At 43.8% G+C, this 15102-nt stretch overlaps 1 protein-coding gene across 1 annotated transcript; it reads right to left on the reverse strand.

Annotated features, from left to right (window-relative positions):
• Positions 1-2276: 2276 nt before the first annotated feature.
• On the reverse strand, positions 2277-13731 carry LOC124044344 (nuclear receptor subfamily 1 group D member 2-like). The gene is made up of 9 exons (XM_046363999.1): positions 13178-13731; positions 9596-9799; positions 9377-9491; positions 7050-7266; positions 6638-6818; positions 5994-6507; positions 5418-5644; positions 4013-4567; positions 2277-3689 (listed from the first exon to the last, which is right to left on the reverse strand). Exons 3-9 carry the CDS (start codon positions 9449-9451, stop codon positions 3533-3535), a joined length of 1926 nt encoding a protein of 641 aa, XP_046219955.1. The 5' UTR covers positions 9452-9491; positions 9596-9799; positions 13178-13731; the 3' UTR covers positions 2277-3532.
• Between the last annotated feature and the right edge of the window lie 1371 nt (positions 13732-15102).

Genomic DNA, 15102 nt, shown 5'->3' on the forward strand with positions numbered 1-15102 from the left:
CTTGTAAGGCCATCTTTACAGATTTGATCTCTACCGCTCCCATGTTCCTCCAAAAATGAGGAGCGCCTGGAGGAGTTAAATTTGAATGAGATTTGTTGGTCCATCCAGCTGATCCTGGAGGCTGGGTTCCATGGCTTGGAAGGCTTCCTCCAGCCCTGGCTTCTCCTGCCTTGAAGTTCGTACCTCTGTCAGCCAGGGACTCCTTCTGATGGTTAACCATCTCACCCAAATCCCAACCCCCTCAGACTCCTTTGGAGGCTGGGGCAGAGAGTCAAAAATCTGTAAGATGGCCTTAGGTGTCCTGGGTCACTGAAGCTGTCTTGGTTCAGTCCCAATAGAAGAGTGGAAGGGACCTCAAGCCCCTTGGAGATATCTCTCTGCAGACATCGCTAATCGACACACAGAACATGCCGATGAGCAGATCTCACATCACAAACCATACAAAAACACTTATCTTGGCTGACGATGTGGCATATACCAAGCGCAAGTGGCGGTGACCTGATGATCAAAGTGGATATTTTGCTCGAACTGGCAGTGAGTATAGGTCCATGCCTGGGACCGATGGTCGTGTTAGATCAGTGGAGATCCAGGTGAAGAACCGGACATATATCCGGCCAGTTGCCCGACTAATTCCTCTCCCTGAGATGACAGAGGACGGGGAGAAATTAGCCTTTTGAGGAGTGTGGAATTTAACAAATTTCCGGGGTGGCTGTAGAAAAGGCCCATGGAGTGTGGGTGCAAATATAACACATAGACAAATGCAGAAGATGTATAGAATAGCTGAACACTAAAAACAGACTACATGAAGGAAAGGTGACATGGTATGTCCAGCTATCCTGGCAGCTAAGGCCAGAGGGATATACAAAGGAGGGGGTCAGTCAAATGACTAACTGATGACCAATTGACAGTTCGCATATTTTTGAGCTAAGTGCAGAGCCAAAGCATAGGGCTGTAAAATAGAGGAATGTATAGTATTTTTAGTATAGCTGGACACGTTAGAAACTGAGGAGACACAGTCTGCTGATCTTAGATAATACACAAACAAAATAATGCATTTAGTTAAGTGCAGGAACAAAGCAAGGGTCTTATCATTATAATCTGATGGAAAGAAGGTATGAGCGTTATTGAGCTGAACAAGCAGGATGGACGGATTGGAATGTAACGTAATTTACATGTGGGATGGGCTCATATGCAATATGTGGATAAATACTGGAGCCAGGGCTCTGGAAAAGGTGTGTGTTCCGCAGAGCGCTCCGGCTTGTTATACTCTTGTATTAAAAGTCTATAATTGAATTCAAAGTTCTTCATTGTGTCATATTTGAACCGATTTTCTACTACAGCTTTGGCGAGCTTTGCCAGGAGAGTCAGGGACTGAAAAACGTTCTTGGCTGGCAGCGGGATCTTTGGACGATCTGGGCAAACAAGGGTGGCCACCCAGCTATTAGAAGGTAAGACAACAGTGAAATGTTTGCGTAGATCGCTTCAGAGATCCTGCCTCAGCAAGAGGAAAGTCAAGTAAGTCTCTCTCTCAAATTTCCTAAAAATTATAGAAACGAAGGAACTTTTTGAATTGAATGAATTGCATGCATGTGTGTAAGCTTGGGAATTGTATAGCAAAACATGTCTAGTGAGTAAGTAGGCGGGGGCTGTGAACTTCGCTGGTGTCGGGTGTGTTATTCGGCATGTTGGGCACAGGGCTGCAGTTACCTGCTTATAAGGTCTGAATAAAATAAATTATAGAAATCCTACGATACCGCTTCAAAATATTTAGCTGAAGGACTGTAATGGGTAGGCTACTTTATTGATAAGTATATAGGGAAATATTCGTGGATACAGCTCTATGAAAGAGATCTGAAACGGACGGATATTTAAAACACAGGAAGAACGCTAGCCTGATTGTGCGAAGTTCAAATGAAAAAGGAAATCCTGCAATACCGCTTCAAAATATTTACCAGAAGGTCTGTATGGGTAAGGTTACTTTATTGATAAGTAATCCTGCGATAACGCTTCAAAATATTTACCAGAAGGTCTGTATGGGTAGGCTACTTTATTGATAAGTAGATAGAGCGGTATCCACGAATATTTCCCTATGAAAGAGGTCTGAAACGGACGGATATTTAGAACACAGGAAGAACGCTGGCCTGATTGTGCGACGTTCAACTGCAAAAAGAAATCTTATAATCTAGACTTATGTTGTGGAAGGGAATTAAGTCCAGAGAAAGAGACTTTTGTTTTTAGGTAAAAACAAAAGGATTGAATGAATGGAAATAAACGAATGAATGAGAAGGATGTTGTAATACAAAAGCATCAATCTATTCAAGTTTAGTGGTCCTCTGTTGAAACATTTGAGACAGTGGTATGTATAAGAGTCCAACTGAATGACAAAAACATTCCTACAATGTTTCTCTCCCTTCTCACAACCACCGACCCTACAGCAACATGACACAAGTCTGCATAGCCTCCATGTGTTTATGTGTAATGATAGAAAGAAAAACAAATCAAAGTCGTACACCAGTTGGTGCCCAGCCTGAATGGGCTTCGAAGACACGATATCAAGTATGTGCGCACAAAACATTTTTACAGTAAACAAATTAAATGTATAATTAGCAATCAAAAGTACAGTTTTCACCTGTAAAATCAAACCGCATGTTTTGATTTAACAATTTTCACCAAAATGAAAAATATGAAATGGGTACAACAAGTGTAAAATATGAAATGGGTACAACAAGTGTAAAATATGAAATGGGTATAACAACTTTAAAATATGAAATGTCTCCTTTTGACATTGAAATAACTAAAATGTCTCCAAGTGGAGATGTGTTGATAGGTGTTATACTGGTTAGCAACGTTAACCTTTGGCAGGTTAGCTCTTCGGGAACAGGGTTAGGGAGCCTGCTGTAGAAAAGCTAAACAAAAAGTCTAAATAGTCAGTCACATATCATATTGCACAAATTATGCAAAAATGCACACTACACAATGTTAATAAAAGGTTATTCTCTAAGAAGAGTTGTACAGTCGCAAATGTGTCCTGCACACACAGAAACAAGACAAAGAAACATTACACATTCATCTTCTGCTTGTGTCTGAACATTTACGTTCATGGTTATTACTTCAACAATAAAGGCCTTTCAGCCTCACAGTACAATGACTTAAGTCTTAAGCCTCCCTCCCCTGTAACCGTGACACATTTGCCCACTAGTTCAACTTCTTTGTGAAGGAAAAAGATCACGTGAAGTGAGTGGCAGAATAAGAGGGTTCTCTTGGGAGGTCAGGGTTCATAGTTCATTGGGATAGCTGGTCGAGGTGTGTCAGGGTGGGTGGATAAATGGGCTTTGTGGTCCTCAGGCCCAGTGTCCATGGTCATATTCATTAGGGTACACCTTAGCAAAAGGTTTTGCAATGGGGGGTGGGACGACGACAACGACAAGCATTTCTTATTGGACAAGTTCAGGTAGTACCTCCCCCATTTCAGTAAATGTTCTTCCATTTGGTGCCTAATGAATACACCCCAGGTTCTGACCTTAGTTCTGGTCTAGGGATGGACCTTGAAGGCCAGCAGCTGCTCAGAGTGCATGTTATTGAGGGAGCGGAGGTCGGACAGTCTGGTGAATATGGCCGACTCGTTAGGGTGGTTCTTAGTGATGAGGCCCCTCAGGTGCCGGATCAGAGTCTCCTGAAGAGCCTCCAGAGTTTACGGTCTCAATCCCTGAAGGATCTAGAACACAAAAACCACAGTAGAATGTTATTAGACTTGGTTCCGATACTTTTCTCTGATCACCATGCATCCTGTATGTCTCTATGACATGAAGCTCGACCAACTGATACGGATAGAAGATGTAAGTAAGGAAACACTCACTATAATACAATGCATGATTTCCAACACAACAAACAGATAGTTACACTACTCTCTTGGTAGGAGGCCCTACACAGCACCATAACAACTCACAGTATTAAGTCAGTTTTTATGGGACCTATAAGAAAGTCTATATAAAAAGGGACAGGAAGTGCGAATCCTGTGAGTGGGGTCACAATGTCACAGTTCGTGAGCCTACCGGCAGAGATGAGGACGACAGCGGTGAACAGGCTCATTTCCTCCTCGCTGAGGCTGAGCCCCATCAGCTTGTCGCTGAACTCCATCATGGAGGTCACTATGCGGTCTTTCACGGCAAACAGTGACTGCAGCCGCTGGGCTGAAGCGACTGCAGCCGCTGGGCTGACGACTGCAGCCGCTGGGCTGAAGCGACTGCAGCCGCTGGGCTGAAGCGACTGCAGCCGCTGGGCTGAAGCGACTGCAGCCGCTGGGCTGAAGCGACTGCAGCCGCTGGGGTGAAGCGACTGCAGCCGCTGGGGTGAAGCGACTGCAGACGCTGGGGTGAAGCGACTGCAGACGCTGGGGTGAAGAGACTGCAGACGCTGGGGTGAAGAGACTGCAGACGCTGGGATGAGTCTGGGTGAAGTGACTGCAGACGCTGGGTTAGTCTGGGTGAAGTGACTGCAGACGCTGGGATGAGTCTGGGTGAAGTGACTGCAGACGCTGGGATGAGTCTGGGTGAAGTGACTGCAGACGCTGGGTTAGTCTGGGTGAAGTGACTGCAGACGCTGGGTTAGTCTGGGTGAAGTGACTGCAGACGCTGGGTTAGTCTGGGTGAAGTGACTGCAGACGCTGGGTTAGTCTGGGTGAAGTGACTGCAGACGCTGGGTTAGTCTGGGTGAAGTGACTGCAGACGCTGGGTTAGTCTGGGTGAAGTGACTGCAGAGACTGCAGACGCTGGGTTAGTCTGGGTGAAGTGACTGCAGACGCTGGGTTAGTCTGGGTGAAGTGACTGCAGACGCTGGGTTAGTCTGGGTGAAGTGACTGCAGACTGCAGACGGGTTAGTCTGGGTGAAGTGACTGCAGACGCTGGGTTAGTCTGGGTGAAGTGACTGCAGACGCTGGGTTAGTCTGGGTGAAGTGACTGCAGACGCTTAGTCTGGTTGCAGTCTGGGTGAAGTGACTGCAGACGCTGGGTTAGTCTGGGTGAAGTGACTGCAGACGCTGGGTTAGTCTGGGTGAAGTGACTGCAGACGCTGGGTTAGTCTGGGTGAAGTGACTGAGACTGCAGTCTGGGTGAAGTGACTGCAGACGCTGGGTTAGTCTGGGAAGTGACTGAGAGTGACTGGGTGAAGTGACTGCAGACGCTGGGTTAGTCTGGGTAAAGTGACTGCAGACGCTGGGTTAGTCTGGGTAAAGTGTCTGCAGACGCTGGGTTAGTCTGGGTAAAGTGTCTGCAGACGCTGGGTTAGTCTGGGTGAAGTGACAGCAGACACTAAGTAAGTCTGGGTGGATCAACTGCATTTCAATGATAGCCTTATCAGTTCGGTTTTTCTACTGTTTTCATTCACATACATGTGAGACAAAGAGGTAGAGAAGAGAATACAATAAAAGATTGTAAGTGAGTGTTCTGAGGTTGGTCTTTACCTCAAAGGTGCCAGCCTTAAGCAGGCTGACCTGGTCATGTTGGGAGAGGTCTCTGAAGCCTGGGATCCGCTTGGCAAATTCCACCACCTCCCTGACAGCTGGGGTGAAACTGTGGCTGAACTCCTCCCAGATCCCATGGCCTGAATTGTGGGGGTTCATATGGGGAGACGTGTTCATGGGACACAGCTGAGGACGGAGAGAGAAGGGAAAGAAGGACTTGGGTTAGGAGGAGGCATACGCGACATATCATTCACATACTTATTAAAATGGTAGATAAGGCGAGTAACCCAAATACAATGTGTTTTGTTAACCCAATCTAAAAGGTGTGAACACGCCCCCTCTAGAGATCAACTGTGGTGTTCCACAGGGATTTACTCTTATTTGATGTCAAATGCATCAACACTGCTTTCTCAAGTGCTTTGAGAATAAAGTTATATAAATCTAGTTGATCATTATATGACAAATTATAACATATATATTAAATTAATTATAATATATCATACACTCCTTCTCCATGTGTCTATCTTGGACTCACCAGATGCATCCTGTTGCCCCTGTTCCACAGTAGTCCACTGAATCCTCCATGGGAATTGGAGGTGGCCTGGCTAGTGCTGTTGTTGCCTCCTCTCAGGCCATGTTGGGCGTAGGATGGGCAGTGGCCACTAGGGGAGCAGGTGGGCAGTCTGTCCCTGCTGTAGGGGCAGTAGTTCTCGCTAAGGCTGGTGGTGTGGTCCTCCTGGCGATGGTGGCTGTCAGTACCTTGAGGCCCAGTGTTGGTGGGCCTCTGCTGAGCCTGGTAATGGGCCTGAGCGGCTGTGAATGAGGCCAGGTTATTTTGGTGGTTTTGGTTCTTAATCTGCTGGTTCCCGTCCTCCTGTTGGTTCCGGTTCCCCTCGTCTAGCCTCTTTCCAGTGTCACTGAGATGTTGCTCCGCCCCCGGGGAGGTCAGCTGGGCGTAGGCCTGGGACTGGGGGGGGTCTCCTGGTTGGCCCGGGTCACCGAGCCAATCACCTCCTCTGACCCGCAGTCTGAAGCACTCGATGGAGACACAGAGTTAGGGCTGGGGCTTTTATTCTTGGTGACCGCAGGCTCGCGGTTTGAGCTGGTCTCCTCAGATTGGTTGGACCTGGGGGAAGCGGCGGGAGAGGTGGAGGGGACGGAGCCTAGGCCAGAATCAACATATTGGGGGCGGGGCTCCACGGGGCAGGCTGGCGACTGAAGCGGATTGGCCAGGGGAAGGGTGTGTTGCAGTGGACCTGGCTGTGTAGCTGGCTGTTGTTCGTCATGTTGTTCACGGCACTCTGCATCTCTAGCAGCATGCGCTGCTTCTCACGCTTTGGGATGCGGCCAAAACGCACAGCTAAGGAGGAGAGAACATTTAGAAAGGGTCCTTGCCAAAATATATGCTTGTCTACGGATAATCAAATACTGTAAATCCCTGTTTGAAATTACCAAACCAACTCTTTTCGTCATCTACTTCTTTCTCAATCACATATTTATCTAACCCATGACAACCAACAATAGCGGTAATACACCATGTATTATTGTAACTGAAGAGGGGATGTAGTTATATAAGGTAATAGAAACATACAGTCCTTGGACATGCCGACAAGCAGACACTTCTTGAAGCGACACTGCTGGCAGCGGTTCCTGTTGATCCTCATGATGGCACAGCTCTCGTTCTTCAGGCACTTCTTATACTGGATGTTCTGCTGGATGTTCTGCTGGATGTTCTGCTGGATGTTCTGCTGGATGTTCTGCTGGATGTTCCGCTGGATGTTCCGCTGGATGTTCCGACGGAAGAAACCCTTACAGACAGACAGACGGACACACTGGTTAAGTCAGAGTTTTCATAAATGTTTTATAAGTGGGCCTTTTTCTAGAGTTACATCTGTATTGGGGGGGGTTTTGCACTTTGTCGATTTGTATGCTGAAATCTAGAAGATATTATTTATATGAATAATTCATGATTTGATATCAAATTTGGCCATAGAAAAACGAGCCCCCTAAAACAGAGTGTATTAGGGTGCATGACGCCTCTCAGCTTTAGAGGTAGAAGGGGAGTTCATGTATTTTTTTAGTCGGTAGATCAGCTGTAATATTGCAGATTGGTTGTGGCTTCCATCAATGTAATTGTCTGCATCATTTCCAATCCTCCATAGTTATTATTTTGTAAAAAAATCATTTATTTTTTTTTGTGTATGTATGTATATATATATATATATATATATATATATATATTTTTTTTTTTTTTTTTTTTTTTTTTTCCTTTCTTTTTTTTCTGTAATTTTCCCAAACCCTACCACCCCTAATAGGAGTAAACTAATGGAAAACAATACTTAAGCTTCTACTTTTAGCTTATACATCCTATACACATTTTACAGACACTGTATATTTTACAATAGTTACATATTGTTTGTTTTTAGTCCCATCCTTCAGCTCCACTCAAACCCTCCCATCTTTCTCTGAAGAAAATCACTTTTTGATTTATATTTGCCATATATTTTTCAACTGTGCTGTGATTTTTCACAAAAGTTATGAACCTTTCTCTTCTACAGATTGTAAATTAAAGATAAACATTTTTTGCTAAGAGTATTATTATATTATTGATCAATTGACTATAGCTGTGTTAAAATACCCATACTAACATACTGTATAATACATACTTCATGATTATATACTACATATTATTAGTTAGTTTTAGTATATTGTAAACAAACTATCATTTCAGTTGAGTGTACTAGCGCCTCACCTGTCTACCAGGAAGTTGATGCTCTTGCTATGCAACCTCTTACTAGCTTGTTAGCTTAACAAATGACTAGATAGTTGAAATTTCTTCAGAAGTCTTAAAATGTCTAACTTTCTATGGCTTGTTTTAAAAATACCAATATTTGAGATTATTTCATTTTCAAATAACCGAAAGTGAGATGTTGTAATCAGAATAAAGGGAAAATGGCCATTCTAGAACATGGGTGAGACATTCATACTTTCATACCAGTTCAGATTTAAGAACAACTTTTGTATGACTGAAGCCTTTAGTGAGATGTCTAATGCTTTAATAATTTCTGCCCTCCGAAATCATATTTATTATATAAATAGGCCAGTTTAATTTAGTCTGGCTTGCCGTTCCAAATAAAATGGAATATATTTTCCTCATATAATTTGAAAAACAAATCTCTAGGTGTAGGTAAGGCCATAAGCAAATAGGTAAACTGGGATATGACTAAAGAGGTAATCAGGGTGTTTTTTCCACAAATAAACAGGTATTTTCCTTTCCATGGCAGCAAGATCTTATATATTTTTGCTAACATGGGGCGACAGGGTAGCCTCGTGGTTAGAGAGTCTGACTAGTAACCAAAAGGTTGCAAGATCGAATCCCCGAGCCGACATGGTAAAAATCTGTCGTTCTTGGCCGACATTGAAAATAAGAATTTTTGTTCTGACATGCCTAGTTAAATAAAAGGTAAAAATAAAAAATAATGATAAAATGTATTGTAGCAAGATTGTATTCATATCCAAAAGAAAAACAACAGAGTATATCCACTTCACCATTAGACATTTTTAAAAGCTGTATATTTTCCGGATCCAATACGTAATATTGCATTTATCATAATTTGGTTGTATTCTAGAGAGGTTAGAAAAAGTATCTAGATCTGCTAGAGGAGGGGGTGGCAGAGACTTGCTTGTCCCAGTGCTCTGACAGCAGAACTAGGTCATTAAGAGAGGAAAGAGTTAGGGGCTGTGGATAAAAATAAGGCAGAACTACTTAAAGCTGTATGGGTTCGATGAGGATGGCTGCTGTGATGATTTGACCCAGTTAGGCTACCATACCATTATGTCACCATGCCCTCTATCTCACATAACTATGATATTGAGGAACAACATGATGCAACATTGATTAGGTGTGTGTGTTCTCACCTTGCAGCCCTCACAGGCATGAATCCCATAGTGGAATCCAGATGCAATGTCTCCGCACACCTTACACAGCAGCATCAGGCCGTTGGTTTGTGCAAAAACATCTCAACAGCACCCACTGAGGAATTAAAATGTAATAAGACTTTATTCATCCACAAATGATATAAGCAAATAGTAATTGAATAGACATTCAAGTTATTACACATCAGAGAAACCACTCACTAGTAATGTCGCATTTTGCAGTGGAGAGCGAGCGTCCGGTCTTTGCGATAGTGTGGGCCAGCGGGAGGGTGAGGCCTGCCATGTTTAGGGGCTTGTTCACCACGTTGTCCTGGCGACAGCTGTGGGAGGAGTTATAGCTGCAGTCATTTGAGTCACTATGACATGACTCAGGGCTAGAGGAGCTGATGTAGGCTATTACACCCCCTAAGTGGAGAGAGAGACATGAAGATTAGGCTAATAGTTTGACAGGATTAAATCTCTATGGACAGGGTTGCCTACTGGGGTAAAGAACAATGCATTTACATGATCTTATAAATAGAGTGAGTGTTTGAAAGGAATTGAATAAATGTTGTTTCTGAACATTTTTGCAGACCGAAGGATCTGGAAATGGTACAGTCCAAAACTATTCTTAGCATTGAATTATTCCATCTATAAAATACTGCTGCTCCTATTCAATACAACTATCAAAACCACCCCACTCCAAACTATCATTAACAGCCCCCATTTTACAAGCACTCAGTTTCCCTGATTCACATATAGCAATCAAGTGACACTGATGTCACATGTTTCTCCTAAAGAAACCAAATCTGATCCTGATTGAACCATAGCATAAAGAGGCTATTTTATATTTGTAGCCTCATGCCTACCCATAATTCCCTGGTGCTAGTAGCTCTGAGCCAGGAAGAGAGGCTGAGCACCCGCCCAGTCAGACAGCCTTGTTTTTGTATTCCCCTTTTCCAGATCAGACTGACCTGGTTTCTCTCCCTCCATTCTGGTTAGATAACGCTCCTGTTACATATTGTCAGCAGGGTGTGTGGAGAATAGCCTGGCTACACAGCAATTGTTAGATTAATTGTTAGATATTGCTGCACTGTCAGAACTAGAAGAACAACCATTTCGCTACACTCGCAATAACATCTGCTAACCATGTGTGTATGTGACCAATAACATCTGCTAACCATGTGTGTATGTGACCAATAAAATTTGATTTGTTTGAACACACACGGCTCAAGATGGAAGCTCATCATTCAAGAGGCAGGGCCAACATGGACGGATTGCGATTAATGCCTGCCAAATGTTATGTGGTCTAATGGAAGTATAACCTATTGTGATGTGTTCATGAGTTGGTCGTCTGCATGTTCCTTGTTGACCGAATTGCATTACAGAAGTAGTTCAGGCAAAATTCTAAAACAATCTCAAAAGGCACAACTTCCCTATTTTCAACAACCGAGGTAAAGTTGGTTTTATAGTAACACATTCGAACATTCGCCAAAAGCCATTTAAAAATCAATAACTAAATCACTGTGTCACAGAAACTATAAATGTCTAGCATACCTTTACAACATTTGTTTTGAGGTAAAATTCCAGTTGACTTGATTGAAATAAATAATATATACACTGCTCAAAAAAATAAAGGGAACACTTAAACACAATGTAACTCCAAGTCAATCACACTGTGAAATCAAACTGTCCACTTAGGAAGCAACACTGATTGACATTTCACATGCTGTTGGGCAAATGGAATAGACAACAGGTGGAAATTATATGTGATTAGCAAGACACCCCCAATAAAGGAGTGGTTCTACAGGTGGTGACCACAGACCACTTCTCAGTTCCTATGCTTCCTGGCTGATGTTTTGGTCACTTTTGAATGCTGGCGGTGCTCTCACTCTAGTGGTAGCATGAGACAGAGTCTACAACCCACACAAGTGGCTCAGGTAGTGCAGCTCATCCAGGATGGCACATCAATGCGAGCTTTGGTAAGAAGGTTTGCTGTGTCTGTCAGCGTAGTGTCCAGAGCATGGAGGCGCTACCAGGATACAGGCCAGTACATCAGGAGACGTGGAGGCCGTAGGAGGGCAACAACCCAGCAGCAGGACCGCTACCTCCGCCTTTGTGCATGGTGGAGCACTGCCAGAGCCCTGTAAAATGACCTCCAGCAGGCCACAAATGTGCATGTTTCTGCTCAAACGGTCAGAAACAGACTCCATGAGGGTGGTATGAGGGCCCGATGTCCACAGGTGGGGGTTGTGCTTACAGCCCAACACTGTGCAGGACGTTTGGCATTTGCCAGAGAACACCAAGATTGGCAAATTCGCCACTGGCGCCCTGTGCTCTTCACAGATGAAAGCAGTTTCACACTGAGCACGTGACAGACGTGACAGAGTCTGGAGACGCCGTGGAGAACGTTCTGCTGCCTGCAACATCCTCCAGCATAACCGGTTTGGCGGTGGGTCAGTCATGGTGTGGGGTGGCATTTCTTTGGAGGGGCCGCACAGCCCTCCATGTGCTCGCCAGACTGCCATTAGGTACCGAGATGAGATCCTCAGACCCCTTGTGAGACCATATGCTGGTGTGGTTGGCCCTGGGTTCCTCCTAATGCAAGACAATGCTAGACCTCATGTGGCTAGAGTGTGTCAGCAGTTCCTGCAAGAGGAAGGCATTGATGCTATGGACTGGCCCGCCCATTCCCCAGACCTGAATCCAATTGAGCACATCTGGTACATCATGTCTTGCTCCATCCACCAACGCCACGTTGCACCACAGACTGTCCAGGAGTTTGGCGGATGCTTTAGTCCAGGTCTGGGAGGAGATCCCTCAGGAGACCATTCGCCACCTCATCAGGAGCATGCCCAGGCGTTGTAGGGAGGTCATACAGGCATGTGGAGGCCACACACACTACTGATCCTCATTTTGACTTGTTTTAAGGACATTACATCAAAGTTGGATCAGCCTGTAGTGTGATTTTCCACTTAAATTTTGAGTGTGACTCCAAATCCAGACCTCCATGGGTTGATAAATTTGATTTCCATTGATAATTTGTGTGATTTTGTTGTCAGCACATACAACTATGTAAAGAAAGTATTTAATAAGAATATTTCATTCATTCAGATCTAGGATGTGTTATTTTAGTGTTCCCTGTATTTTTTTGAGCAGTGTAAAATGCCATTTAAAACTGTTTAATTAAATCAATAACTAATTTCCACTTTAAATTAATATTTCTTTAAAGTTATTGCAAATAAATGCATAGTTTAACTTTTTTCTGCAACAATCACTGAATTAGTTATTGATTTTTTTCATCTTTAAAATGCAATATTTGAGCTTTTATGCATTTCCATCCAGATTTATGCAATGTTAACGTAACATCGCTTCTTCGCCAACCAGAGGACGCAAGGGGAGCGTACGTCACAGCGCTCCTCAACCAATCAAAGAGAGCGTATACAGAGTCGCACATGGCTAGCGACCAGTCCATGTGAGAAAAGGGACCTGCAACACTGTCCCAGCCTATTGATTCTGAAATAATACACTCATGAAGGCTGATTACAGTAAGAAAGATCGGACATTAATGAGCAGGTTATTGCAAACCATTAGCTTATGTTTTGATTCAGAATATCACGCAACCCTTTAAAATCAGTATGCTGACAAGTAGACTTGAAGTTGTAACATTCATCTAGGTCACAAAAACACAAATTAAACACTATCAAGATGCAATGTCACAAACAGTTATTGTGTAGACACTAAAATATGCTATAGGCCTACCAATACATCTTTATAAATCTACTGAGCATAAAATGATCTTACCTGCTTTTGTAGATTCCATGTCCTCTGAATGAAATCCCCTTCTAGCAACCTGAAGTCTGATGACGTGTTAGCTTGTTTTCAGCAACTTTTTCGGTCGCTGGTTGATACTATGATCAATTAATTGAAGCGTTCAAAAAAGTCGGCAAACGCAATTAGGCCTACTCGTTCCGCAGATTACATCTATAGCGCAACAGCTGTTGCCAATCAGACTGATTTCGCACCGTGATATTTGACTACAACCATGTCAAAACTAATCACAAATTCAAATGTATTCGGGTTTTTTTTAAACGCCCCGAATCAAACCAAAGATTGTAGCCATTTTTTTCGCTTCAGAATGAATCGAACGTTCGGAATTCCGTATCTTTTTCTGTCCGTAGAGCGCTCCAAAAAGCTGTCCGTCTGAAGTTGTTTTTTTCTGTAGGCTAAAGATAGGCCTAAACCCATGTATATCTATAGCATACAAAATATGTATTTTCTTGAAGGAAACGATAGCAAGGAGCAGAAAGTTATCCTCTGCCAGAGAGATTCATTGGATGACTGTTTCGATTAGAGCTCTCGACTCAAACTGTTATGCTACCATGTGACCCATGACAGCGGCTCCTCCTTCCGGAGCCTAGCGCTGGTGTCAATGGGTAGATTAGTTTTGCATGGCTCGGTTCCCCGGGGACCTGGCGATTTCGCTTAAGGACCAATGGAATGGTCTCACCCGGGCACCGGACCATGCAACATGAACAAGCCCAATGTAACCCACTGACACACTTTTTACAGTTCAAAGTGGGGTGTGGCTATCCCAGCTTTGATGCACCTGTACTGACCTCGCCTTCTGGCCTTCTGGATGGAAGCGGGGTGAACAGGTAGTGTCTCGGGTGGTTATTGTCCTTGATTACCTTCCTCTGATATCGGGAGTTGTAGGTGTCCTGGAGGGCAGGTAGTTTGGCCCCGGTGATGCGTTGTGCAGAACGCACCACCCTCTGTGGTTGTGGGCGGTGCAGATGCCTTACCAGGCGGCGATACAGCCCAACTAGGATGCTCTCAATTGTGCACATGTAAAAGTTAAATGAGGATTTTCGGTGACAAGCCATATTTTTTTCAGCCTTCTGAGGGTGAAGAGGCGCGATTGCTATTGCGCCTTCTTCACCACACTGCATGTGTGCGTAGACCGTTTCAGTTTGTCGTTGATATGTACACCGAGGAACTTAAAACTTTCCACCTTCACCGCTGCTGTCCAGTTGATGTGGATATGGGGGTGCTCCCTTTGACGTTTCCTGAAGTCCACGATCATCTCTTTTGTTTTGCTGACATTGAATGAGAGGTTATTTTCCTGACACCAACACTCCGAGGGGCCTCACCTCCTCCCCCTAGGCTGTCTCGTCGTTGTTGGTAATCAAGCCTACCATCGTAGTGTCGTCTGCAAACGTAAATATTGAGTTGGCGCGATCATGGCCATGCAGTCGTGGGTGAACATATATTGCTGATGGGTTCCAGTAGTATATCGTATAGCATCAAAACACATGATAACATTTCTCCAACATGTTGAATGAACTGAGACGTAAATGTAGAAATGATTATAACAATATTTTTCCCACATATATTGAGCTCTCAGGATTTTAAGAACGAATAAAAATAATAATAAATATATAAAGCAGTTTATATTTATTCTAAATGGCATATATTATTATTATATTATAAAATGCATTCTCACATTGGCAGCAAAGGCTTCTTCACACAGTCCAATAGGAAACATGAGGGCAGACACATGCAGAATGACACACACACACACACAGGTAACAGCTTGGTTCTTTACTCAGGAACGAGGGCAAAATGTAGATATCTGGGTGTAGGTAATAATATATCCAGAGGATGCTGCAGTAAAGTCAACCAGCTACTCAGTGTCCTGATAAACTACTTAATTATTTTCCTCCTTG

The sequence above is a fragment of the Oncorhynchus gorbuscha genome, linkage group LG09 (assembly GCF_021184085.1).
Source record: "Oncorhynchus gorbuscha isolate QuinsamMale2020 ecotype Even-year linkage group LG09, OgorEven_v1.0, whole genome shotgun sequence".
NCBI lineage: Eukaryota > Metazoa > Chordata > Actinopteri > Salmoniformes > Salmonidae > Oncorhynchus > Oncorhynchus gorbuscha.

Excerpts from the sequence above, each read along its gene's own strand:
- LOC124044344 (XM_046363999.1), bottom strand. The coding sequence starts at position 9,451 with ATGCTGCTGTGTAAGGTGTGCGGAGACATTGCATCTGGATTCCACTAT. Across the intron at positions 6,508-6,637 it reads TGGAGCCCCGCCCCCAATAT|TGTCTCCATCGAGTGCTTCA; the intron begins GTTGATTCTGGC and ends GCCCTAACTCTG. Across the intron at positions 4,568-5,417 it reads CTCACTTACAATCTTTTATT|CGTCTGCAGTCACTTCACCC; the intron begins GTATTCTCTTCT and ends AGACTAACCCAG.